Genomic DNA, 25,375 nt, shown 5'->3' on the forward strand with positions numbered 1-25,375 from the left:
TCCCAAATCCCTGCACCGACAACCAGAAAATCTGAAATGTTATCAGATGACGCACTGTCACAGCTTGATGCGGCTGTTCAGAGTGCCCCATCCTTAGCCATTGATGAGTCTTCAGATGTAACGGATAATGCCCAGCTTTTGGAGGACCTGTTGGGTCTAACACCACTTGAGACACACACAAGACGAGAAGATATTTATGAGGCTATTAAGGAGATGCTGTCAAAGAGGGGGATTGATCTAACAAAGGTTGTCTCAGTCACTACAGATGGGGTACCTGTTTTGCTTACTTGAAATGTAGGCCTAGTGTACCTGTTTTGCTTACTTGAAATGAAGGCCTAATGCTCTTTTTGTGTTTATTTGAAATGTAGGCCTGGTGTACCTGTTTTGCTTACTTGAAATGTAGGCTAATGCACTTTGTGTTTATTTGAAGTGTAGGCCTAGTGTACCTGTTCTGCTTACTTGACATGTAGGCCTTATGCACTTTTTATGTTTAATTGAAATGCAGGCCTAATGTACCTGTTTTGTTTACTTGAAATGTTATTATGCGTTACGTTGTCTTACTTGTTTTTCATGGTTAAAAGTAAGCTATTTGGAAAATGAAAATAAATACATCTGAAATTATAAGGAAATATGCCGTGTTGATTGTATTTGACAAAAGTAGGCTATTCGGACGTGGTAGGTTAGAGGTTCGGACCTTTCTTGGAAGGAATTTTTAGTAATTTTTAGTGTTCAATTTTAATTGAAGACCCCTGACGTAGCCTATATCATTCGCGTCAAGAGCAGCTAAGAGCTGTAGTTCACAAAGCGGCCTCACACAAAACCTAACATTATCAAACTTCTTCGCGAAAGTTTTCTTTGCATGAAAAATTATCATTTAAATCCACAAACAACATATGTGTAATCCAGGGCATATAAAGACTGGGACCAGAAAATAATGACTTTCTCTCCACTGAAACCCATTCATATTTTTCGATCTCATAGACTCTACCGGAAAGGGCGTGACTTCGCCACTATGGTAGCTGCGGCCCTGCATATGTACAAATGTAAATACGTTGTGTTTAACTGCCAGTATGTCTGGCAGACACGATTCAACCCTTTAATTGCAGCACATATTTAGAATTTGAGTTTTTAGAATCAACATTCAGGGAATCATCATGTATAAAATAAAGCCATACTTGGCGTTAGGCATATACAGCACATATTAGGTATAGCAAATCGATCGAAAAATATTTAAATGATTTAAAATCGATCTGCAGCTGAACAATCCTATCACCGTCGAGGCCCCGTTTAACCCCGCCCACTCTAGGAGCGGCCATGCGGCAACGGTCCTGCATATGACGTCAACCGGAAAAGAGTGGGCGGGGCTAGATGATGAGGCGATGCTTGCTGTCAGAACAGCAAAACAAATAGCCTCGATACTTTACATCAGCAAGGCTGCTGCTGCTGCTGCTGCTAAGTGTGCTAGCCCCAATCTCTCGGCGTTGCACTTACTTTACCGACAAAATGCTGAGGTCTTGCTGTGCCTACAGCCTGGGCTTGCTCTCCATTCTTATCCTGATAGCAGGGATCTCTCTGGTTTTGTCCAGTGCGTTTCCAAACGTCCTCAACTCGAGGGTGAAGAAGGTAAATAATCCTCTGATATGAGGCTGATGTCATATATTATTTGTATACAAATACTGAGTTGGTGGACTCGGTTAACGATCGTGTCTTCATAATTGATGGTAGCTTTATAATGTTTGTCATGTTTCACGATGTAAAACAACAAGCGATTTTGCGTAGTTTGTGAAGACTTAAGGCAGGCTTTGTTTGTGATTTATTTGCGCACGTCACAACGATATTAAATGATCAGTTAAGAATGATACAAAGTATGCGATTAACGTTATATTTGCGTCATCGCAATAACGACCAAGTGAGGACCAGACCAATAATTTCATCTCCAGCAGTATGTCTTGTTGATGGTTCATGAGTAATCTATATGGGGTAATCTCTGCCCACAGGAAGTGGTGTTGAAGAATGGAACTGAGTCATTTGAAGCCTGGAAGAATCCACCGCCTCCTGTTTACATGCAGTTCTATTTCTTTAATCTGACAAATCCCATCGAAGTTTTGGATGGGGATAGGCCAGCTGTTATTGAGAGGGGGCCATACACATACAGGTAAGTACCTATATACATTTATACAGGTATAGCTATACAATCACACAGACCATACACTTGGACAGACAATACATGTACAGGTACAGATATACAAACAACCAGACCAGACACATACAGGTATAGATATACATACATTTATACAGCCCACATGCATACAATTACAGATATACATACATATTATAGACTATTCACATATACACATTTACACAAAGAAAAATAAGGATTTTGTTCACAATATGGTTTGTGATGGAGAGAAAAGCACTTTAAGTCAGCTAGGATTGGTGTGTCATCCCACATAAATGCCTCCATTTTAAGTGTTATTTGAATTTAATGTTTCTTCTTCCAAGTATAACATCGTATTCTATTAACAGAAGTTGGGTTTCCAGTACTGTTTAACTGTAACTGTTCAACTAAAAATAAGCAGTCGCAGTTATGTTGGAAGTGTTTGGAAATACAATGTAAAATGGTCCTATATATCAATATTTGTTTAGGTTTTAACAACAAATATGATGCTGAGTTCCGCCCAGACGATACCATGTGATGTTTCTGCTTATTGTGTCTTTTTAGAGTCAATAACATCATAGCAATGTCAATCATGTGCTCACTGATCACACTTCCTCTGTCAGTTTCACTCGTATCACTTGTCCAACTATGGTAAACCCTACAAACAGTAAGCCTGGCGCCGTAGTTCTCAGCATTAAGGTCATCCCGACTGCTATGGATAACATCACATTTTGCACTCTTACATCAGGCCCACTTCACACCTATTGTTTTAGCAGTGGTTCCTATTACTCATTAACTTCCCCTACCATGAAGAGACCTCTTGTAACTAGCATGTTATAATTCCACTGCCTGAACTTTCATTTGCATTCTGGGGCAACAAACCCACAATCAGGAGGATAATCAGGGTTTTACTGGAATGTGTGTGTAGACCTTTTGAACGTAGACTGTCAAGGGGTTATGTGGTTAATATTTGACAACTTCAGAGAACACTGGTATTGTTATAGCAGGAAAGTATGCCGTTCTCACATAGAGAGTTCAATTTGAGACCACATGGTCGGGCTCTAGAGGATTGCCATGGGATGTCTAGGGGGCAGGATAAGTTATAGTGGTTAGGAGGTATTCCCACAGAATAACTGAATGCACCCTTAAGGGTGAATCATTACTATTTTCTAATCTAGGAGAGTAGTGTTTCATATGGACACTTCCTGAAACGTGAATCTTTGCCATGAATCTTTCTCTGTCTCTTAGCAGAGACAGAGTTGAGCAGATGCTTAGGAAGCAGTGCGGTCACATATAAGCGAATGAGAAGAGTGATTGTTCCCATTTAAACAAGATGGCCGACCCTGACCTGCTCAATAGTGACGTGTATCTGAATTCACTGTATGTCCCATTGGATATAAGGCTGCCAAATGTCAGTAGTAAATCATCTCTTTTCACACAGAGAGTACCGGCCCATGGAGGAAGTGGTGTTCTTGGAGAACGGCACCAAGGTGTCCGCGGTCAACCCCAAGACCTACATCTTCCAGGCGAACATGTCCATAGGCCCGGAGAGCGACCTCATCCGGACGGTGAACATCCCGGCCGTGGTACGACGGGAGAACCGCAACCTAACATCCAGACATGTGTGTTCACAGTCTCCTGAGTGTCTTCATCTCCTGTTCGCTCTCTCTCCTCCCGCCCACACACAGACGGTAATGGAGAGGTTCAAGGACAGCTTAATTGCAAACCTGATCGCGGCCTACATGACCTCGAGCGGCGAGGGCATCTTCACCACCCGCACGGTGGGGGAGCTGCTGTGGGGCTACGAGGACGCCTTCCTCAAGACCGCCAAGACCATCAGACCCGAGATGGACGACATGTTCGGGCTCTTCTACAAGGTAGCGGACCAGATCACGGATTATAGTCATGTGTAATGATGTTTTATCATGAGTTATAGTCATGTGTAATGTTGTTTTGTCATGATTTGTATTCATAGAGGATATTATTTGAACATGAAATATATTCATGTAAATATTATTTTATCATGAAATATATATATGTATAATATAATTTATCATGAATTATATTTATATACACATTTTTGGTGGATCCACTGATCTGGATGAAGGAGGAGTCTTTTGACTCCTCCTTCATATTCATATTCTTTTGATATGAACTCCTAATATGCCTGGACAGAATAATGGAGCGGTAAGAGTGTTTGACTCTTAGCCGAAAGGTCCGTCCCTTATTAATAACAGAAACAATCACTATGATTAAATGTAGCAAGGGAACATTCTGTGAGTTTTAGATATATTTGTTTTAGAAGTAAATTACTCAACCGTCTTTTTTGTTTTAAAGTGTGCAATTCTGTTCCCACAGGCCAATGCTACTAATGATGGACAATATGTTTTCTTCACTGGTGAAACAAACTACACTGACTTTGCTAGAGTCGATGAGTGGAAGGATGAAAGGTAAATTCAATTATTTTCCTTGATAAGAGAGAGGACTTTTTGATTTTTAAATTTAATCAGTGGTGCTGATTGAGTTGTTGATCTTATGGAAACCTTTAAGATAATGATGGAAACCTAGGGATGGAAGGAGATTAGGTCTTAATATCATCACTGTTTCAGAGTAGAAGTTGATGAAGCCTAATTGGTTACCTCATTCAGAATCAAATCCCTTGTTTTCCCATCCATAATCATGGGCAAGAGCTAGCGTGGACATTACTCTAAGTCTATTTAGTTTTCTGGAAGTCATTAAAGTGCAACTGGTGTGTGCACATCTTGTTCAAGTCGTCGTAAACAGGTTGACAATCAAATTAAAAATATGTTATTTGTCCCTCATTGGTCAATTTAAGACGGGCGGTTTAAAATAATACAAACTGAAGACATCATACAGATCATTCATACGCACAGGTCTATAGACAATATCACAACATACATATCAATCATTCACACAGGCCTATTAGACAATATTAGGACATACAGTATCAATGATGTACAGACCTATAAACAATATGACAACATACATATCAATCATACACACAGACCTATAAACAATATATAACATACATAATCATTCATACACACAGGCCTATAGATAATAAAAAATACATGCATCTAGAAGGTTTACTAGTTGCAGTCCCTGCCCTGATGGCTAAGGGGATGAAAACCATCTTCTTTCAACCGAGGACATTTGGGATCAGGCCCAGTACATTTCGACTGGGAGTCTTACCCCCTGAACCAGTGGACTACTGTTTCCCCTTATCAGACCAATTGCATTATGTTTGCAAGTAAAGCCCATAATGAGTGTGGCCTTGCTTCCTGCTCCGCCTGCAGGCAGCTGGACTGGTGGACGTCGGACCAGTGCAACATGATCAACGGCACCAACGGGGCCTTCTTCCACCCCTTGGTCACCAAGGACGAGACGCTCTACATGTTCTCCTCCGATCTCTGCAGGTGGGCCGTGCTGGAGCTACAGCTGCTCCCCGCGGGAGGGTCTCGGATGACTAAATGTAATACACAGACACACGGGCTGATGGTTGGCATATGTATCCCAATGGGTTGATATGGTGTTTGTCAAAGTGGTTTGATTGATTGTTTGTTTGGGACGGACATTGTGGAGGGATTAGTTTATCTTTGCCTTTTTCTCACTTTGCTTTATCTTCACAAGATTCTGACAAGATTGAATGACTAGGTTTCACTGATTCTTGCCCTTTTATGCGGCCACTGTAAGCATAGCTTTGTTTGGCTACTCCCGCCTCTATTCCCATAGTCATCTTAAGAATGTCCAAAGTCTGAATAAGCCTTTTCTTCAGCGTGGTTCAGGTCTGGACGTCAGGATTAGGGACCCAGATTTAGCCCCCGCTGCTCGTTGTGCCGGCCAGTGTTGCCCTGATCCCTTGAGTCAGCTGGCCTCTGCTTGCCTCTCTCTTGTACAAAGCAAATGTTGGCCCTTAGCTCGTACCTAATCTATTCACCTTTAACCTAAAAACCTGCTCAACGCCAAGATCAAGTGAGGGTGAAATGAAATAATGATACCAACAAAATAATTACTGCCAAGACTTTTAATAGTAATGCATTTCAATGTAATAAGGTCATTTGTAAGTCTTGTGACTTCTCCCTTGGTTTTAGTCTGTAGGATTTTCTATCAACGCCCGACATTGTGGCCCCATTGCTCCATTCAGTTCCGCTCTCCTACCAGGAGGAGGCAGTGTTGGGAAGGACACGGAGCAACCAGTTCAAATCAGTCCAAGTGTAGACTTGCATTTGCAATCCTTCAATCATATTTCCCCGCTAAAATTACAACCATGACCAATTAAGCCTCAGTCTGTGTAAACATCACAAATATAATCACATCACAACATAGTTGTGTTTAAATCAAAAAAAAACCATTGTCCTCCCCAGGTCTATGTATGCCACGTACGTTGAGGACGTAACTGTGAAGGAGCTCCCCGGGTACCGCTTCTCACCGCCCAGCAGTGTGTTCGCTAACCTGACGGTGAACCCGGACAATGCAGGCTTCTGTGTCCCTGAAGGGAACTGCCTGGGCTCCGGGGTGCTTAACGTCAGCGCGTGTAAACAAGGTGAGTGTGGACCTCCGGTTCCGTACTGGGTCCAGGGTCCGGCACCGCCAGCCGCCACGCCTTGAAGCAATCCGGGCTCCAACAAAAAACAAAGCAAAACGAAAAGCAAAAGATATCACGCAGACTTATGAAGGCCTAAGGCCCGGAGCCGAGAGGCAGCTAAACGGTGCGATGCCCCCTCAGTTAAAACATTATGCCCCCTTAGTTTTTTTCTGCATATTTCCTGTCACACAATCTGCCCCATCCGTCATTCCCACTCGATTAGTTGAGTCTGAGCACCTCATGCACACAACCATATGCAAGCATGATAACTTAAAGTTACCATTTTACGGGCTGATTTACTGGGTCGGGTCATTTAAAGTTACGTAAAACACAAAGATTTCACTGAGCAGCTAATACGTATATCTGAATCGCAACTCGTGTGAAATGGGGTAAGAAGAATCAGCCTGTGTGGGCTTGCATTATTTGTAGCTTTCTGGATATGTGTGGGACATGTCAGTTAAACACGTAGACATTATTTCCTCATTGGCATCGCTGCCCAGAAGGGGACCTGTTGTTTCATATGGTAGGATAGTTGCTTGCTCTGCATTACGTAGATGGGGGCGGGCACACCTTGACAAACCTCTGTTGTTGTCATTCACAGCGTATTCCGGCCCTCTTGTGGCAGGACAGCTTGGTAGTGGATTGACCGTGTTCTTAGAGCGCTGCAGTAGCCTGTATTCTGGAATACAACGTGTGCCCTCTTACTACAGATGACGAGCCCTCCTGTGTTATCAGGGAGTGAGAGAGACCTGTGCCCCCTTAGCGCTGGGTCTGTGGAGTGGGTGACTCATGTTTATGAGGTTGCCACGGTGTTGTCTGGGGTTGTTAAGATTTCCCTTTATGGCAATAAACTTCAATGAGCAACAACTTGCCCGATATTAACCTATTCATAGGACTGTGTATCGTTCATTTGGGGAAGATAAGTTAAAGCAGGAAGTGCTACAGAAGGCAAAGGATGATGAGTACGGTCATATTGTCTCTTTGTCTACGCAGGTGCTCCCATCATCATGTCCTCACCACATTTCTACCAGGCGGATGAGAAGTACGTGAATGACGTGTTCGGGATGAGACCGGACAAGGAGAAGCACCAGACCACTATCGACATCAACCCGGTATGACCCGGCCTCTTCCCTCCTCCCTCTGTGTCCAGTGATCCTATGTGATAGTACCCCTGTATTCAGACCGTTAACACCGTTGCTCGTGTCTGATACCAAGTGGTTAGACGTGAATGGCCTGGTACCAAAACTAATATCACACACCGTCTGAAATAACAGTGAACGGCGAAGAGGTCCATTATCGCCATGTTTAAATACCCGACTGGGTAAATAAATACCATGAATACGTTCTGAAACCACATCGCGGCACGATTGGTCTCATCACCAATCTTTGATTCGACCTGGACTTCAGACGTCCAGAGGTATGAGGTCAGAGGTCAATCTAACCTTCTCACTGAGAATGTTATGACGATCATATCAAAGTCCGGTAATGAAGTCGTTATTGTGCACGAATAGCAGGGATATGTGTATTTTCTCGCTCAATTCCACGACTAAAACACTACAGGGGTTTCCATTGAATATTAGTTAGTTAGGTGTAATGTTTATATTCATCATATCGAATATGTTCTGAATTTTGTATTTCAGTTTACTGGGATTGTCATTCAGGCGGCTAAGAGGCTACAGATCAACGTGATGGTGGAGAAGCTCTCTGCCTTCAAGTAAACCACTTCTACTTTAAATGCATACACTACACTACCTTCAGGTCAACTACATCTAAACATACTTTAATATTTATATACTACACTACCTTCAGCTTGACTTTAATTAAACATAGTTATGATTTATATACTATAGGATACCAATCAGTCACAGTATTCAACAGATTGTATTTCTGGCTGAATTAATGTTCTAGGTCTGCCCATTAGAATAACTAACTAGGTCACTAGGTCTGACCTCTAGAATAACTAACTAGGTCACTAGGTCTGACCTCTAGAATAACTAACTAGGTCACTAGATCTATCATTAGAATGAAGGATGAAACATGTTCATCCATTCATTTATATGTCAGGGATTGTCACCTGCAGAGTACTGTTGTCTCATCAGTGTTGCGTCTGGAACTTTGGACAGCACGCCCTGACCACATGGGTTTTATAGTTGTATATATGTCCTGATAATCTCAGGATAAATTTATGACATACTTCCTAGCCATTTCTGCTGCCACGTATCTGACAGTTTCCTGTATCTGTCTTTCACTTCCAGGCAAACAGGAAATGTGCGGACAGTGATTATTCCAGTCGTGTATCTAAATGAGGTACGCATCACACACAGACACGCACACACACATACACACACACAGACACGCACACACACACATACACACAGAGAGACACACACACACACACACAGACACACACGACACACACACACACACACATACACACAGAGACACACACACATACACAGACACACAGAGAGACAAACACACACACACACACACACTTTAAATAATTTGAACAATGCTTTGATTCCACATTGTGTGTCTGGTTCCTTTTCCAGAGCGTTCTCATTGACGATGAGTCGGCCAGAAAACTCCAGGCTGTCATCTTCTCAAGGAACGTGGTGGTGAACATTCCGTTCATGCTCATTGGTCTGGGCATCCTTATCGGCGTGGCCTTCATGGGCGTCATCTGTCGGCAGAAGGGCCTAGAGGTGAGACCTGGAGGATGACGGTTGAACTCCTATCTCTGCATGTGTTTTAGATGCAGGTTTTCAGGTTGTTGGAAAGCAGATAGATATCTCAATGGCCAGAGCAAACCTCCGCTGGTTCAGCTCTGGTAGTTGAGTGTAACGTTGATAAATTACACATGCTCATAAATTAAGAATGCTACAGATGCTAAGAATCGTAGCATTTGTAATACTCCATTGCTCCATTGCATCCATTTCTCCAAGTTAGATTGTCCAAAAAGTCACTTCAAAGTCGAATTTCAAAAGTCAAATTTGTCTGCTGCTAAAAGCCAAAATGATGAGATCAGATCAAAGTGCGTTGGAGGGCTGGGAGGACAGCGTTGATCAGATTCAGTACTTGGTTTGGTTCGGCAATAACAGTCTGACCACCTACTTGCCGTTTGTTCAGAGCTCAGCGGCAGAGCGACAGCCCCTGCTGAAATCGTAGTCCAGCCCTGGACCCCACGCAGCCGAAGAGGAGAGCAAGGCAGCGCCAAGGAACGTCCATTTTGCCCCTGACTGCACCCAACATCAAAGCCACCCAAATCCCCTAAAGGTTACATCGTCCCCATTGCTCCCCCTTTTAATATGGCTTTTAACACACTGTTTTAGTGGAAGTGAAAATGGCATCTTCTCTTTTATCGTGTGTCTTTAATCACTCGGTGGATTTGAAATGGAAGTTTAACCTATTTTCTCTTCTCTTATTTTGTTTTTATAGTTGGAAACATACTTGCATACTAAACTTTTTTACTTGACAAATTGGAAGTTATTATATCGCCACTTTATTAAAGGCCAATCGAATAGAAATCCCATTATATTAATGTGTTGAGTCTATAAGGAGGGCTACAGGAACAGCAGTGAGTTGCTAAAACAGGGAGGTCCGACTCTCTAAGATGTTGCATGTTTTGTTGACGTTTTTGAGGAATAATTCATGAATGTTACTTGAGAAAGATGCTGGTGGCACTAACTTCTGGAAATGGTTTGAGTCAAGACAAAAAACTATAGTGTTACAAGTTTTAAAAATACTGTTTAAAGTTGATATGCTCTGATTACCAAGTATGGGGTATCCAAGCCACTCCTGTCGCCAAACTACACATTCAAATGTCCATATACCTTTACAGGAGAAGTGGTGGTTGATGGTAATCATGCAAGACAAGCTTTTATTGATGAACTAGTTTACAGTTCCACTGAGGAAGCCATTTTCCCACCCTTTTGGGTATTGACATGAGCATTCAAAGCTGGATAGGTTATGATAAAAAAAAAGTTGGAGAAGCCAGCTGTTCATTTTTCCTAATATATAACTGATTATATTGCAGGAACATATAGCATCTGTTAACCTTAACATTGTGCATGCATCCACACCAACCACACTAACTAATATAATTATGAACTACAAAATCAAATGTGTCTCCATGCCATTCTTAAGCTTTTTGCACTATTAATACAGATATTATGGGATTGCTGTGTGCTTTATATTTTTAGTATCAATATCAAGTGTTGTGCGTTTTTCTTGTTTGGTGTTTTGTCCTTATTTTATATCACAAAGAAGTGGAGCACCACTTTAAAAAAAACATATGTATTCTATAGCTGAACACAAGATAGCATTCGACAAAATATTAAAAAATGTCTTATCACAATACTGAGCTGTGCACTACTGTTGTCAATAATAAAAAATAAATGATTTAAACTACATTGTATATTTGTTTTGACTGTATTAGAGATTAAGGGACCAATGGATTCTAGATTAGTCAGAAAATAACATTTCATAGTGATGAACAGGTCATGGAATTAATTAAAATATTGCAACAACAACTGAAAGATGGCATATGTTAAGGGAGCTCATGCATATAATAAATAACACTTCAGAAAGGTGGCCAGATATAAAAATGAATCATGAGCTAACATTCATGTTATCCATGTATTCATTCTAATTTAGTATTATGAGCTGTAGCAAGCCAAGTGAAGATGTGGATCTGTCCTCATTTCAAAGGCTAAAGTTTTCACAGACAACCTTTGACCTCAATGCCAGGTATTATCAAACTGATAAACAGAAGGAAGAGGTTTTTTTTAACGGTTTGAAAACACTTCCCACTAATTATTAGGTGTAAAATGTTATTGGAGGAAGGTTGACGATGGCAGTGACAGCTCCGCCCCTGATCCCTGATTGTAATGTTCCTTATAACGGACAGGCCGAAAACAACAGGTCAGACTTACTTAGAGTCAGGCATTTGGTGTTTTCAGAATGCAGGCCCTCGTGTTCAAGATCACAGTTGTGTTTCTTTTGCTGTCTGTTGTGCCGGAATTCCAGGTAAGACATCTCTGGTCGGAGGTGGTGGTTGTGTTTGTGGTGGTGTGCAGTTTTAATTGTGTTTTGCTAAATTGTGGTTTGCAGAGCAATCCTTAATGTTGAAAGAAGAAGCATTGGGTTTGCTAGTGATATTACAATCCAGCAGAGGATTATTAAGCATACAACTTTTAGGGCTTTGGCATTTATGTGATTCTAAAATCCCAACATGGTGTGAGTTCACCTTAGCAGGGTATAGTCCACATGTATTCTGACGATTTCATGTTAGCACATTCAAACATGGATTATTTTCGCCTTCGTTTTTACATTTAACGCAGAACATATTGAACTGTATTGAACACCAGAACCGTGAGTGTTCAACATGACTCTAACCAGGCGTGCATCCCTCTTTGCTCTGCAGGTCCAGGGACTGCCGTTGCCCACTGAGCTCGATGGTCTGCTCCAGAGGACCAGACGCTCCATGCTATGGCGCTGGAACACGCTGAAACCAGTAGGGGGCAGCTGTCGGGCTCACACAGAGTGTGGCACCAACTACTGCAACAGGTGCGCATCCTTACATGCTGCGATGTAGATGGTACAGGACCAATAGGGCTATACCAGAGAACGGATCCAACCCATGTTGGAATAGCATGTTTGAATATGCGATTTATACAATTTCATTGATATTTTTTTTTATTTTTGGTGAAAGGCTGAGGGAATGAAGAGTTGCACATGTCATCATCCTTCTTGTCAAAGTTAACCATTTATTCTTGGAAGAAGTTTTTTCAATGAGGCTTCTGACCACATTGCAAAGATAAAATGTCAGCGATCACAGTTTATTTTTTTGCTAATCACAAAGTATAAAATGAAATGCTTGAAATTTGTGAACATTTTGGATTTATCAATATTCTTTCTGTTTTGATAATGAAATGTGATTCTTATCTTTGCAGAAACAACATCTGTACCTTCTGGTTCAACTCTCCCTGAAAATTCTGGTTCCTATCCACCAGAACATACTGGTTCCACTTTAACAGAATAATTCCACTCAACCAGAACATTCTGGTTCCACTCTATCAGAACATTCCTGTTCCACTCAGAACATTCCTGAACAACATCATTGTTGACCACAATGAGACACATAATAATTTGAAACCAATTCAGTGTAATTCATAAGCACTAAAATATGGAGGATACAGATTTATCTTACAATGTCTCATAACCTTGCTTGACTCATTTCAATTGATTTTCTGACTGCTGACCCCTGAGTAAATATATAACTCATCAATCTTATGATAAGTTTTATGATTGGGCATTAAGCAAAACAAAGCTGTAAATATGAAGTTATGGAGAGGTTCACATGCTTGTTATGAACTCTGAAAACCATTTCAATAGTTTTGACAGCAGCAATGTTAAAAATCTTTAAATGTGTTGCATTGTTTCCTAACAGAGAACAATTATGAAGGAAAATATTGGAAGCTGAAGGAAATACAAATGTTCATCATGTTAAGTCTTATGAGTATATTTTTTTATTATAAGCGGTAGGCCTAGTGGATGTTCATGTGATGAATATGTTACCGAACCATGTTCCCTTGTATATAATGTTTATTATATTTATTTATGTTTACAAAATGTAAATATTTAAATATAAAATTTTCTATAAGTGCTACTGCACACCTTTTGTCCCTGTTGTCATCAACTTAAACTTAAACAACAGAAAAACTAAGACTGAGTATATTATTGCTGCTCAATAATGAAACATTATTAGTTTGTCCTTTGTCTGTTTGTGATTAGCAACACAAAAAAGGCAAATACCAACACAATTAAGCAGTCTGAAACATTAAAATGTATAAAGAAGCATAAAGAATCATAGATAGCATTGGACATCAGCAGTAGATGTTTACAGACATGGAAGTCAATGGAAATTATTGTCAAGGTTTTCCATACATGTAATAGCGAATACGAAAAAACGTATATTTCTATCTGTCTGCAATACTGCATCAGCAGTTCATACACTGCTTATGGACTGCATTGCTGATTTCATCACACTCTTAAAATTCTCTCTAATACATCTTTTAGTGTTCTTTTTTCACATGGCCTGTTTAATGGAACTAGAAACTGGCTTAGAAATGTCAGCTTAAGTTAGGATGTGGAGCTAAATTATTTAGTTTATTTTCAAATATATGCCGGCAGTATTAACACATATATAAAAAAACGCAGTATAAAAAGTCCTGTTAAAAACATGGCAGCAAATAATAATATGTATATAATAATAAAATAATATGTTTTATATCCCAACCGTATGTCCATGGTTTTAATTAATTCCATTGAAGTATTTCTCAATTTACTTTATCTAAACCTAAAGTACATAAAGAAATAGTAAAGGAAGTAAAGGAATAGCCTACATTTAATTACCATAATTAATAATGAATACTCATTTAATAATTAAAGACACAATTTGAAGCATCATAAAACAAGATGAAAAACATATGCATCATTGGAGTGTGTCTATGATAAAGGGATATCTTTGGTTATCTCAGTAGGACAGCCCATTCTGACTACAAGAGTCCGGAGTCCATTCAGTTCTTAAGTGGGTTGAAACTATTATCCTAATAACTAATAATTCATTAATCAGTTTCATTACCTAATTTGAAGAATATTAATATTGTTTTAAAGAACATGGTTTCTTCATTAACCAAATTCAGGAATCTTCTTATTAAAGCAAATGCCGTTTTCTAAAACAACTCGATTAAGTGTGTAAATTGCCTGTGTATGTGTGTGTGTGCGCGCGCGCGCGCGTGTGTGTGAAAACGTGTGTATGCTTTAGAACTGTGCACTCATGGTATTCCACACGATGGTGGTGGTGGACGTTCTGATGGGTGATGTTGTGTGTGCACATTCACACGCACACACACACACACACACACACACACACACACACACACACACACACACACACACACACACACACACACATAAACGGAATCTCCACATACATACCATGGCGGTCTAGTTACTTAGTGACGTGAACATATCTTGGAATGACCAATAGTTGAATCCTGCTGTCCCATACTGACACACATTTGCTATAAATGAAGCCCTATCATTGGTCAAAGCGTTCGTGACGCATTAACTCCAGCCGACCACTCGAGGCATCCCGGTGCTGTGAGCGGCGCGTGCAGCACCGCTGTCACGGTGCGCCTCCGAACCCGAACCTATTACCGGTGCCTAGTGGAGGCACTCAGTTCACAGCGCCGCAATGCCTTGCTCTAAAGTCAGGGGCTTTCATAGGACGGATTTAACTCTCCTCTATTGACGCGCGCATTCTGCAATGTGAATTCAGGGATCAGCACTTTACAGAAATCTTGCATTTGTAAGGATGTGTCTTCTAAAGCAAGTCTTACGAAGGGATGTGGAGATGCTGCTGAACGACCGCTCTTCTTAAGTAAGTTGTTATATGCTGCTCTGTGCGTTTTTAACATGTGAGGCTACATTGTGCTATTTTGATATGCTAATTATCCGTTACTATGGGGGTCCCGTGCTCTTGTTTTTCTGGACATGGTGTTTGTTCTTAACGTTTTTAACGTTTGCCCCTTCCCTCACAAAATGCATTGCTTGTGCATAAATGTGAAGCTGTTCTCATTCGGCCATAGTCTTCTGAAAGTCATCTTAACCTTGTTTTCCCATCTACCATGTTCTCCAGTAACATCTTCATGTTCTCCAGTAACATCTTCATGTTTTCCAGTAACATCTTCATGTTCTCCAGTAACATCTTCATGGTCTCCAGTAACATCTATCATGTTCTCCAGTAACATCTATCATGTTCTCCAGTCCAGTGACATTTACCACGTTATCCAGTAACATCTATCATGTTATCCAGTAACATATTCTCCAATAACATCTTCTTGTTCTCCAGTAACATCTATCATGTCACCAGTAACATCTATCATGTTCTCCAGCCCAGTAACAACGATCATGTTCTCCAGTCCATTAACATCTATCATGATGTCTAGTAACAACATCACATGTTTCTAAGAAGCTGAACATTGCTGGGAGGGATCCACCACTCTGCATCCTTTCTCAAGATTTCTTCCTTGCTAATTAAGGGAGTTTTTTCTTGCCCTCTGGGGGGCTAGGGACAGGGGGTTGTCATAAATGTATGGCCTGTTGAGCTCCTTTGAGACTGTACCTGTGATTAAGGGCTATACAAATCAAAAGTAATAGAATTGAATTGAAAAGGAAGTAGAGGCAACTTCTAAATGTTAGATGTTTATATGTATCAATACTAAAAGGGTTTTCCTTACAAGGATTAGGCTCCGAATGTCTTACAATCCAATCATGCTTACAATCCATCTTCTCTTCGTACTAGCCTGAGAAGAAGGCTAACTTGCTCGGGGACACTGATTTGATGTGGCAGAAAGGCCCAATAGTTAGACCAATCACGTCCATTCTGTCTCAGCCAATGCACTCTTGTTTCCTCTGCATCCGTTCTACATAGCTGCGTGTTCAGCCCGTCTGTCTTCAGCTGCTCAGTAGGTCTGAAACCCAATTACATAATACCAGCAACACTCCTTATCTTCGCCTGTAGAATTCTTAGCATTGTTGTTTGTCCTTTGCCCGTTTGTGAATAGCAACAGAATAAAGGCAAATACCAACACAATGCAATAGTTTGAAACAATAAAAGATGTAAAAGAAGTATAAAGAATCATGGATGGCATTGGACATCAGCAGCAGATGTTGTTTAAAGACATAGAAGTTATTGGAAATTATGTTAAGGTTTTCCATACGTGTACTAGTGTGTGTATGAATATGCATGAAAAGCATATATTTATATCTGTCTGCAATACTGCATCAGCAGTTCATACACTGCTTATGTACTGCATTGCTGATTTCATCACACATAAAATTCCCTCTAATGCATCTTTTAGTGTTCTTTTTTTTCAGTGGCCTGTTTAATGGAACCAGAAACTGGCATCTTAATTTAGGATTTGAAACTAATTCATTCTAGTTATTTTTAAATCTATGCCGGCAGAATTAACATATACATTTATAAGAGGCCGCAGTATAAGAAGTCATGTTAAAATGTGGCAGCAAATACATGGATGCTGAAACACATTTTCTCTCTGAGTGTCTTTGCAGTGGGGTTGCCCTAGTTGCAGTGCAGACAGTTGAATAACGTTGTGCATTTGTGTGTGTCTGTGTGAATGTGTGCGTGTGTGTGCTTGTGTGTGTGTATATCTGTCTGAGTGTGTGTGCGTATGTGTGTTTGTGCTCATGTGTTGCTCTGTGTATGTCTGAGTGTATGCGGGTCTGTGAGTGAGTGTGTATGAGTGTGTTTGTGTGTGTGTGTGTGTGTGTGTGTGTGTGAGTGAGTGTGTGTTGGGCCTAGGTAGAGAGAGGGGGAAGGTTCACTGAATCATGGCAGATAGGACAGACGGAACCCTGGGAGCAGACAGCAGGACTACAGACTAGAGGAAAAGCCCGTGCTTCTGCATGATGCATGGGGGAAACAGGCTACTCACGGTGCCTTTTATAAATCTCTGCTTCGTTATTCAAATACAAATCCCCTTTAGAAGGCTGAATAATGCATGGCATGGAATGGTACCTGCTCAGCACTTAAACGCTTCAATGTGGCAAATGAGGAAGGAATCATGATTATGGTCGGTACTTTAAATGTGAGCCTACATATACGTCATGATCCCCCTGTGTTCTGCTGTTTAGGAGCCATCCTCCCGGTTCCAGGGGTCTCCATCAGACCATGAAGCCAGAGTCCCGCAGTGAGGATGATCCGGACGTCTAGTTTCTCGGGAGACACCTGGCTCTCCTACCGCTACCCCCGGGTGCAGCTCCCCGCCTGGCAGCCCCCGGTCCAGAACCTGTGCCCCCCAGGGCCGGCGCCCCCCGGGCGGCCCAGCGCGTGCTCCGCGGGTCAGCTGATCCGGGCCGTCTCCCTCCCCGAACAGGACGTCCTCCGCAGAGAGCTGCCCGTCGCCCCAGGCAACCAGAAGCGACTCGACTCCTGCAGCTACTGGAGTCTCAAAGAGGACCGGGCGGAGGAGGAGGAGGAGGAGGAGGAGGAGGAGGAAGAGGCGGAAGAGGAGGAAGAGGAAGCCAGCGACAGCAGCGGTAGGTTGGACTCCAGCTGCTCTGTGGAGGAGGGGCCGCAGCAGGTGCTGAAGCCCGGCGGCGCCCAGCCCACATCTGCAGCCCGACCCAGGTCACGCAACGTGTTCCTTCCTACCTCGCTGGATGAAGAAGAGGAGGAGGAAGAGGAGGACGGCGATGGAGATAATCTACACAGATACTGCGAGGACTCCTCCTTCGCGTTGCATGGCAATTTCAACTGGGCGGTGAGCCACGGCATCAGACATTCAGGCAGCGCGCTGTGGAAGAGGCCTCTTGTGTCGGCTACAGAGAGCAGCACTGATCGACTCCCTAGTCAAACAGGACGCCTACATTCACCTCCAACAGAACAACCGGGAGTCACAGAATCGACAGCACTATCTTCAGAAACCCGTGTCCAAGACTCGAACAACAAAACCGGTTTCAACTTCGGCCAGCTCAGACGAGGGGACTCATTCCCCGTTAATCCCACCGAGTCTGCCAGCGACTCGTCGTGCAACAGCTCCGACGGCGTTCTGGTCAACTTCTGCACCATCTACAGCAAGAGCAACAACCCCGCCACGCCCCAGGACCCGGGGGGCTGCCCCGCTCCCCCGCCGCCCGCGCCCCTCCACGACGGCTCGGTCTTCCTGAACCTCCAGCCGGTCCACCCGCGTTCCCCGAGCCGTCACCCCGAGCATGAGGTCCCCTCCCCACCAGAGGAGGTGGTGGAGGCGGTGGTGCCCTCGGCCCCATGCTGGTCCCCTCAGGCGCTGGACTCCAACTGTAACCTGTACTCACTAGAGCCCTGGTCCTCCCTGGAGCTGTCGGACCTCACCGCCTGTCTCCAGGGCCGGCTGACGCTCGCCATGGGGACCAATCAGAAGTACTACAAGCTGGTCAGCTGCGAGCCGCCCTCCAAGACGCCCAGCCCGGCCTGGCCCGGCCTCGGGAGGAGCTTCCCTGGGGGGCCGCATGCAGCTGGCCCAGTCCCTTCATCTGGTTATGTCCCGGTAGGGGAGGGGGCACTGCAGAGGGACAGGAAGGTGTGTATTAGCGCTAACCACCATTTTACTTCCAAGGGTAAAACATAAAACATCATGATATGGCATCAAACCAAATTTGTTGAATATGACATATTGTATTAAAGAAACCCATTTTATAATTTACCATTTTTACTGGGTTTCTATTTTGGAGTGCAAATCGTGCAGAACAACATGAAAAACACAACAAACCTCAATCTCGTTTGTTCCTGTACTTTCCTGTACCAGGAAAGTGACGACAGCAGAAGATATCCTCGGAGCGGTGTTGGCTGCACCAAGTGTGAGTGCTATAATTACCGGGATGATTGTCCTCTTTGCAAGACAACAACACGTTGGGATTACACCCAGAGCCCACACGGCACTTCCTCTGGGGCGTGCCCCGTCCAGTCTGCTTTCTCCCTGGGTCCGTCGGCCGCAGTCGCTAGAGGCCGTGAGGTCGAGACCACACAGCCCTCTGGGACGCCAGTGCCCGGTGAGAAGAGTGGGACCCAGGAGAACGGTAAGGAGGATTCATCTGATGCAGATACCAGTGCTCAGCTTTTGTTTCGGCCGTGGCTCAGGAGGTAGAGCGGGTTGACTGGCTATCAGAAGGGCGCCGGTTCAATCGTGTGTCGAGGTGTCCCTGAGCAGGACGCTGTACCCTAACTGCTCCCGACAAGCTGGCTGTCGCCTTGCGTGGTTGACACCGCCGTTGCTGTGAATGTGTGTATGAGTGGGTGAGTGTTAGGCAATGATTGTAAAGCAATTTGAACGGCCACTGGTTAGGGAAGCGCTACATAAATTCCGTCCATTTACCATTTGTTTTGCTTCAGCTTTGGAGGCGGTAACAAGCAGAAAAACACAAATATACAAACATATTTGCTATAGAACCAAGGACAGGTGGCCGTGGCGGTCGTTGAGCTAGCCCACATGTATTCCTTTTGTTCTTCCTCAGGGGCATGTTCCTGGGCTCCTCCGGTGCTGCGCTACACCAAGGCCCAGAGACCCACCTCCTTACCCATCCAACCCTTCATCCTACTGCCCCCATCCAAGCCCCAGGCCCAGCACCTGGGCTCCCTGTTGGACCAGTACGTCTCCCGGCGAGGCAGCTGCGGCAGCGGGTGCTGCGGCAGCGGCAGCGGCTCCCGACCGGGGTCGGGGTGTAAAGCCGCAGCCCACCAGCTCCTCCCCCGCTTCCAACCCTCGCCCTCCAACGGCTACGGGCGCTTCCTGCTGGAGGCTCCCTCCAGCTCGGACACCTGCTCCACCTGCAGCCCTAGTCCCGACCGCTACGGCCTGAGGCAGGCGTGGGGCCACTCCGGAAGAGGCCAAGCGGGCGCGGTCGGCCCCTGTAGATCTCAAGGGTCACAAGGGCCGTACTCGGGCGCGGCCCAATCCGACTTCATGTTTAAACTGCACGGCAGTAACCCCAGTCCGAGGTCCTTCATCGCACCGCAGACCCAGCCCAGCCTCCTGGTGGAGACCCCCAGCTCCCACTTCCTCATCGACCTCACCCCCGAGCCCACCCCGGGGGTACGACGGCGCTCCGTCATGAAGCCCGAGACCCCCGGTTTCACCAAGCCGGGGTCGCCTCACAGCACCCCGCCCACCCTAGCCTGCACCAGTCTCACCCAGCAGACCGGCCTGCTGTCGTCCCTCTCAGCCCCGCCCCAGAGGGCCCCACGGTTAAAGCCATCGGGGATTCGGTTCCCCTGCAGCCCCTTCTCGGAGCCCTTCTCCTCCTCGATTCCTCGGACCACCTCCTCCTCACAGTGGGAGGTCTCCGTGTCCGGGCCTGGGGGAGGGGAGGAGCACCAGAAGCAGAACCAGAGCGGACCCTGTGAGCCCCTGATGCTGCTGAGTGACAGGCCCCCCGCAGAGTTCTGCCTCTCCCCCTCGGAGGCGTCCTACGAGTCGCTGTCCATCAGCCACCTTCAGAGGAGAGGTGAGGGTCATGTGACCAGATGAATGAATACGTAATGCTGGCCGCGTTTGATGTATAGGCAATGCCTATGACCAATGGTAATCATAGGCAAGGCCACCGGCAAAGGTGATGAATAGCGTTACAGCTAGCTGTTGGCTAAATATATGATTATGTTGACATATACTATATACAACAGAAAGGTTGATAGATGGGGGCTTAGTTTGGCTCCTAGTCACCTAGCTGGCCTCCTAGTTACCTAGTTGGGCTCCCAGTTATCTAGATGGGCTCCTAGTTACCGAGCTGGCCTCCTAGTTACCTAATTAGACTCTTAGTTACCTAGTTGAGCTACTAAGTTACCTAGTTAGGCTCATAGTTACCTAGTTGGGCTCCTCGTTACCTGGTTGGGCTGCTAGTTAACTAGTTGGGCTCCTAGTTACCTAGCTGGGCACATAGTTACCTAGTTGAGCTCCTAGCTACCTACTTGTGCTCCTAGTTACCTAGTTGGGCTCTTAGTTATCTAGATGGCCTCCTATTTACCTAGTTGGGCTCCTAGTTACCTGGTTTAGCTCCTAGTTACCTAGTTGGGCTCCTTGCCATCTAGTTGGGCTCCTTGTTACCTAGCTGGGCTCCTAGTTACCTAATTAGACTCTTAGTTACCTAGTTGAGCTACTAAGTTACCTAGTTGGGCTCCTCGTTACCTGGTTGGGCTTCTAGTTACCTAGTTGGGCACCCAATTACCTAGATGGGCTACCCGGTTTAGCCCCTAGTGTGATACAGAGCTGTAGTATTGGCTCCGTAGTCAGGCTTCTAGATACCTGGCTGAGCTCCTAGTTACCGAGTTGGACCCCTAGCTACCTGGCCTAGCACCTAGTGAGTGGTACAGAGCAGCAGTAGGAAAGTGCAGTGCTGTAGCAGAGCCTGCACAACCCTGAAGGGGCTTCCTCTCTAACATGACCTATTTTTAACTCTCCCTGCACACGATTGGCTAAGCCCATCTCTCCGTGGCCAATGTGAGCGTGCCTGCGTTCGGTCCAATAAGACAGAAATGAGGGAGAGGGGAAGAGAAGGAGAACCATCGAGAGAGAACCATAGAGGGTGAGAGAGAGAGAGGGCGAGAGAGAGGGCGAGAGAGAGAGAGAGAGAGAGAGAGAGAGAGAGAGAGAGAGAGAGAGAGGCACCGTGGATACAGTGCTCATAATTCATGATTGTAGCTAATTATGAGGGAGCCATGTGGTTATCCATGTACAACTTCAGATGTAGCCAGGATAATGAGTGGAAAGCATCATGAGGTGGAACCCGGGGGGGGCGGGGCCCCGAATCCACCGTGGCGCTGGAAGGGGCCCTCTGCAGACAGATGAGAGGGAAAAACGCAATCGATGGTGAAAGTGCTTGCATGCGTATTAACATTAGCCATATGATGAGGGCCTTTATACAGAAGTGTGATCCAGCTCCGTGGCCTCCTCATTCATAATGGATGTGTTTTCCAAATGTTAGCTATGTGTGGTGTCCTCTTACAGGGAGAGGGGAGAGGGGGCGTTATTGATTGCAGTGTGGATATCTAAAGGAGTTAGCCTTCTCACCTTATCTGACCCGTTGTCCTTGGTTCAATTGTTTCGCCAGGTCTGCTCAGATCTGTGAGCTCAGCCATGGATTTGATTATGGCTCATTTTGGAAGCAGCAGAGACCCCGAGGAAAAGGTATGAAGCGGCCAGAGAGTCGGAGCATCGCAAGGACGTTAAAACACACAAATCGGGATCACATAGTGCTTGATTTATTTTAAGCTGCATGACTCAATTGAAATAGATTTCAATGACGATGTCTGGTGTGGAATATTTTCAAAGACATGACCTCTGGTTCCCACAGATGCGGTTGGGTAATAGCCGGAGCAGTCCTACCATAGCCGGTCTCGTCCTTGAACACTTGTGTCCTGCCATCCAGAACATTCTGGAGGACGGCCTCAGGCATCACAAACTAGATGTTGTCATCGGTCAACAACGCAACCACTCCTGGAGAGTGGTGGACGCCTCCACACAGAGAGGTACGCCTAGAACACAATGGAAGACAGATGAAATGATTAGAAAAGGTTTTGAGCTTAATGTAATGTATTCATTTATTTAAATGCCATATAGATTGGGTTGGATTAGTTTACGTTCAACTTTTTTTGTATTTCTCAGTCAGAATGTTTTTTGTTAAACATGCAAATTGGGCAGATCAACGTCAATTATGGTTGAGGTTATTATGGTTCATTGAGATACATAAGACTGAAGGATTGTGGACAAATCATAGTTTGTTTACCTCCTCTGCAGGTCGTGCTAGCCGCATGCTCCTCAACCTGGTGTCCAAGATCAATCAGTGTTCTCAGCTCACCAACTCCTGCATGAAGCTCAGAGCCTTCCTCATGGGCCTTCTCAAGTAAGAACCTAGTCGGTCAACAGACGATAATACCGTCTATGACTAAGTGTTGAACAAGAGTAAGCTAGAATAATGATTGACCTTCATTCTCTCTTTCAGTCTGCGGTCACTGGAATTTTGGTTGAGTCACCTTCAGAGCCAAAATGGTGAGTGGAGAATTGAAATAGATTTTGATTTGCCATAACATTTGACAGCTTATAAACAGCTGTATAGCTGGCAAACATCTCGACATCAATGAATTGATCATGCAATGTCCCCAACTTACCCTCCCTACCTCTCTCCCAGATGTGGTATCAGCCTACTACCATTCCTGGGCGTTCATGACCACCACTCAGAGCCGGTGTCAACCGCTGTTCCAGGAGTTGCTCCTTCTGCTACAGCCCCTGTCCGTGCTGCCCTTTGACCTCAACCTGCTGCTGGAGTCCCGACACGGAGAGCCGTGTTCCAACCCCTCCCCCATTACACCTTGCTCCACTCTACTGATGACCACATGGCCAAAACTACAGGCTGAAATACCCAGAGGAACCGGTACAAGAAGCCAGCAGACCGGGAGCTTGTATCAAACCGATCTGCATCTCCCAGGCTTGTCCCAGGAGCCCCAGAGTTTCCCCCCGCAGTGGGGGACAGGGAGTCACGCCAAGGCCGGAGACGACAGCCCCCGGCCTCGCCCTCACCCCGGCTGGTGGATCAGACAGCCGGTCATCGTGGACGGTGTGATCGAGGAAGAGGACTGCAGATCTGCAGAGAAATACTCTGCTTGGTCTCAGCAGTACCATGCCACGGGACAGGAGGGGGTTCTGGACGGAGAGGACGCCATGACCGGACCCTCCAGAAGGAGTTCCACAGACCCTCACATCCGGGCGGAAGGACCCACCCACGGTGGACTGCGCTGGGCCAAGCTGTTCGGAGCAGCGGTGGATCCTCCAGGCAGACGAGCTGCTAAAGGCCTCAGAGGGTCCCAATGCAGAAGGTAATTTGCTTTGAGCATTGAGCAAGTATATCCTGAAATAGATTTCTCATTATATATAACCGTCTATCTGACGTCGGGTAAATTGTCTATTATGACTTTGAGAGATGCTGGTTGACAGTAAGTTATGCAAATGTTGGTTGTGTGGATATGAGGAGCTGTTAAATGACTTGATCATGAATAATGCATGCCTTCATCTGTTACAGAGAACCCTCTGCTAACATCAATATTGTCCCCTTCAGGAACACACGTCCCTCTCAGTGGCTGCAGTTGCCCAGTTCAACGTTTGGACAGTTGGCCCAGTCCGTGTGGGCAGTTAAGTTTGGAAAACCAAAGACTGACTGAGCGCCGTTTCAGGATCAAAGTAACATAAAGCAGATTATAGACTTCATTTCCCATTAGTGAGATTCTCCATTCCCCTCCTGTCGCCAAGAATTAATCACAATAGGGGTTGAGAGAAGCAGGTGCTGCGTGATTTGATTTGAACAGATGAGTGATGGTCTTCATATAGTGTGTATCCTATAGACTGCTCCTTTGAGATGGGTTCAGATTGCATCTAGAGATGCATCTGTCGACCACACCGGCCGTGGAAGAAGAGAGCGACTCCTTGTATGGTATTTATCCTCTGTGTAGTAGTGTAGGCTAGGCAATCTACCGAGAGAAAAAATGCATGCATTTATATTGTTAAGACCATACTGGTCTACAAAGCCCACATAATATAGAGGCTGTGCATGACCAATTCGCTTCTTTTGCGGCATTCCTCATGTGCATAAATACTCGAATCGAGTACAGGTCCCATTGTTGATAGTGACTTTCCTTCTGTGTAGCCGTCGATACAAATAATCCAAAGGACTGTACTTCAAACCGATCCCCATTTGAGATATGGTGAGACGTAGCATTGTTACAGCTTTTGTGTGACATAGCGTTGCAACGTCTCAACATGTTGACCTATGGATCACCAAGCAGTAGAGTGGTTTAAGTGCCAAATACACCATGTAGTACCAGCCCTATGTGGTCCATCTTAGCCAATCCTTTAATTCTTGGTATACCTGTTCTGAAAAGTCCTAGCATTGATTATTTTTCGTTGCATGTGTTAACAAATAAATGCAAACAGTGTGTGTCTTTTCCTTATTTTGTGTGTCTGCGTCTCCCAATGGGGTGTATAGAAGCTTCACTAAGCTAT

The 25,375-nt window shown here is 44.7% G+C and overlaps 3 protein-coding genes across 3 annotated transcripts; all 3 read left to right on the top strand.

Annotated features, from left to right (window-relative positions):
• Nucleotides 1-1,378: 1,378 nt before the first annotated feature.
• On the top strand, nt 1,379-11,166 carry scarb2c (scavenger receptor class B, member 2c). Its single transcript, XM_079734676.1, has 12 exons — nt 1,379-1,623; nt 1,998-2,155; nt 3,600-3,744; nt 3,847-4,035; nt 4,517-4,608; nt 5,476-5,595; nt 6,544-6,722; nt 7,758-7,876; nt 8,405-8,478; nt 9,020-9,071; nt 9,317-9,469; nt 9,894-11,166. The coding sequence occupies exons 1-12, from the start codon at nt 1,504-1,506 to the stop codon at nt 9,930-9,932; spliced, it is 1,440 nt and encodes a 479-aa protein (XP_079590802.1). The 5' UTR covers nt 1,379-1,503; the 3' UTR covers nt 9,933-11,166.
• Nucleotides 11,167-11,726: 560 nt separating this feature from the next.
• On the top strand, nt 11,727-12,755 carry LOC307074517 (liver-expressed antimicrobial peptide 2; the record flags this gene model as incomplete). The annotated part of the gene is made up of 3 exons (XM_079734693.1): nt 11,727-11,792; nt 12,190-12,332; nt 12,719-12,755. The coding sequence occupies 3 exons, from the start codon at nt 11,727-11,729 to the stop codon at nt 12,753-12,755; spliced, it is 246 nt and encodes an 81-aa protein (XP_079590819.1).
• A 4,793-nt stretch (nt 12,756-17,548) lies between these two features.
• On the top strand, nt 17,549-24,537 carry LOC307074500 (AP-4 complex accessory subunit RUSC2; the record flags this gene model as incomplete). Its single annotated transcript, XM_079734667.1, has 9 exons — nt 17,549-18,913; nt 19,139-19,409; nt 19,845-20,834; nt 22,434-22,510; nt 22,677-22,851; nt 23,120-23,225; nt 23,325-23,371; nt 23,511-24,195; nt 24,435-24,537. 9 exons carry the CDS (start codon nt 17,549-17,551, stop codon nt 24,535-24,537), a joined length of 3,819 nt encoding a protein of 1,272 aa, XP_079590793.1.
• Between the last annotated feature and the right edge of the window lie 838 nt (nt 24,538-25,375).

Source organism: Pollachius pollachius, assembly GCF_949987615.1.
Source record: "Pollachius pollachius genome assembly, chromosome: 4".
Classification (NCBI taxonomy): Eukaryota; Metazoa; Chordata; class Actinopteri; order Gadiformes; family Gadidae; genus Pollachius; species Pollachius pollachius.

What these genes read in the sequence shown, in the direction of transcription:
- scarb2c (XM_079734676.1), top strand. Translation starts at nt 1,504, where the DNA reads ATGCTGAGGTCTTGCTGTGCCTACAGCCTGGGCTTGCTCTCCATTCTT. An exon ending in AGGGGGCCATACACATACAG is followed by an intron (nt 2,156 to 3,599) that starts GTAAGTACCTAT and finishes CTTTTCACACAG; the next exon opens with AGAGTACCGGCCCATGGAGG. An exon ending in TTCTCCTCCGATCTCTGCAG is followed by an intron (nt 5,596 to 6,543) that starts GTGGGCCGTGCT and finishes TGTCCTCCCCAG; the next exon opens with GTCTATGTATGCCACGTACG.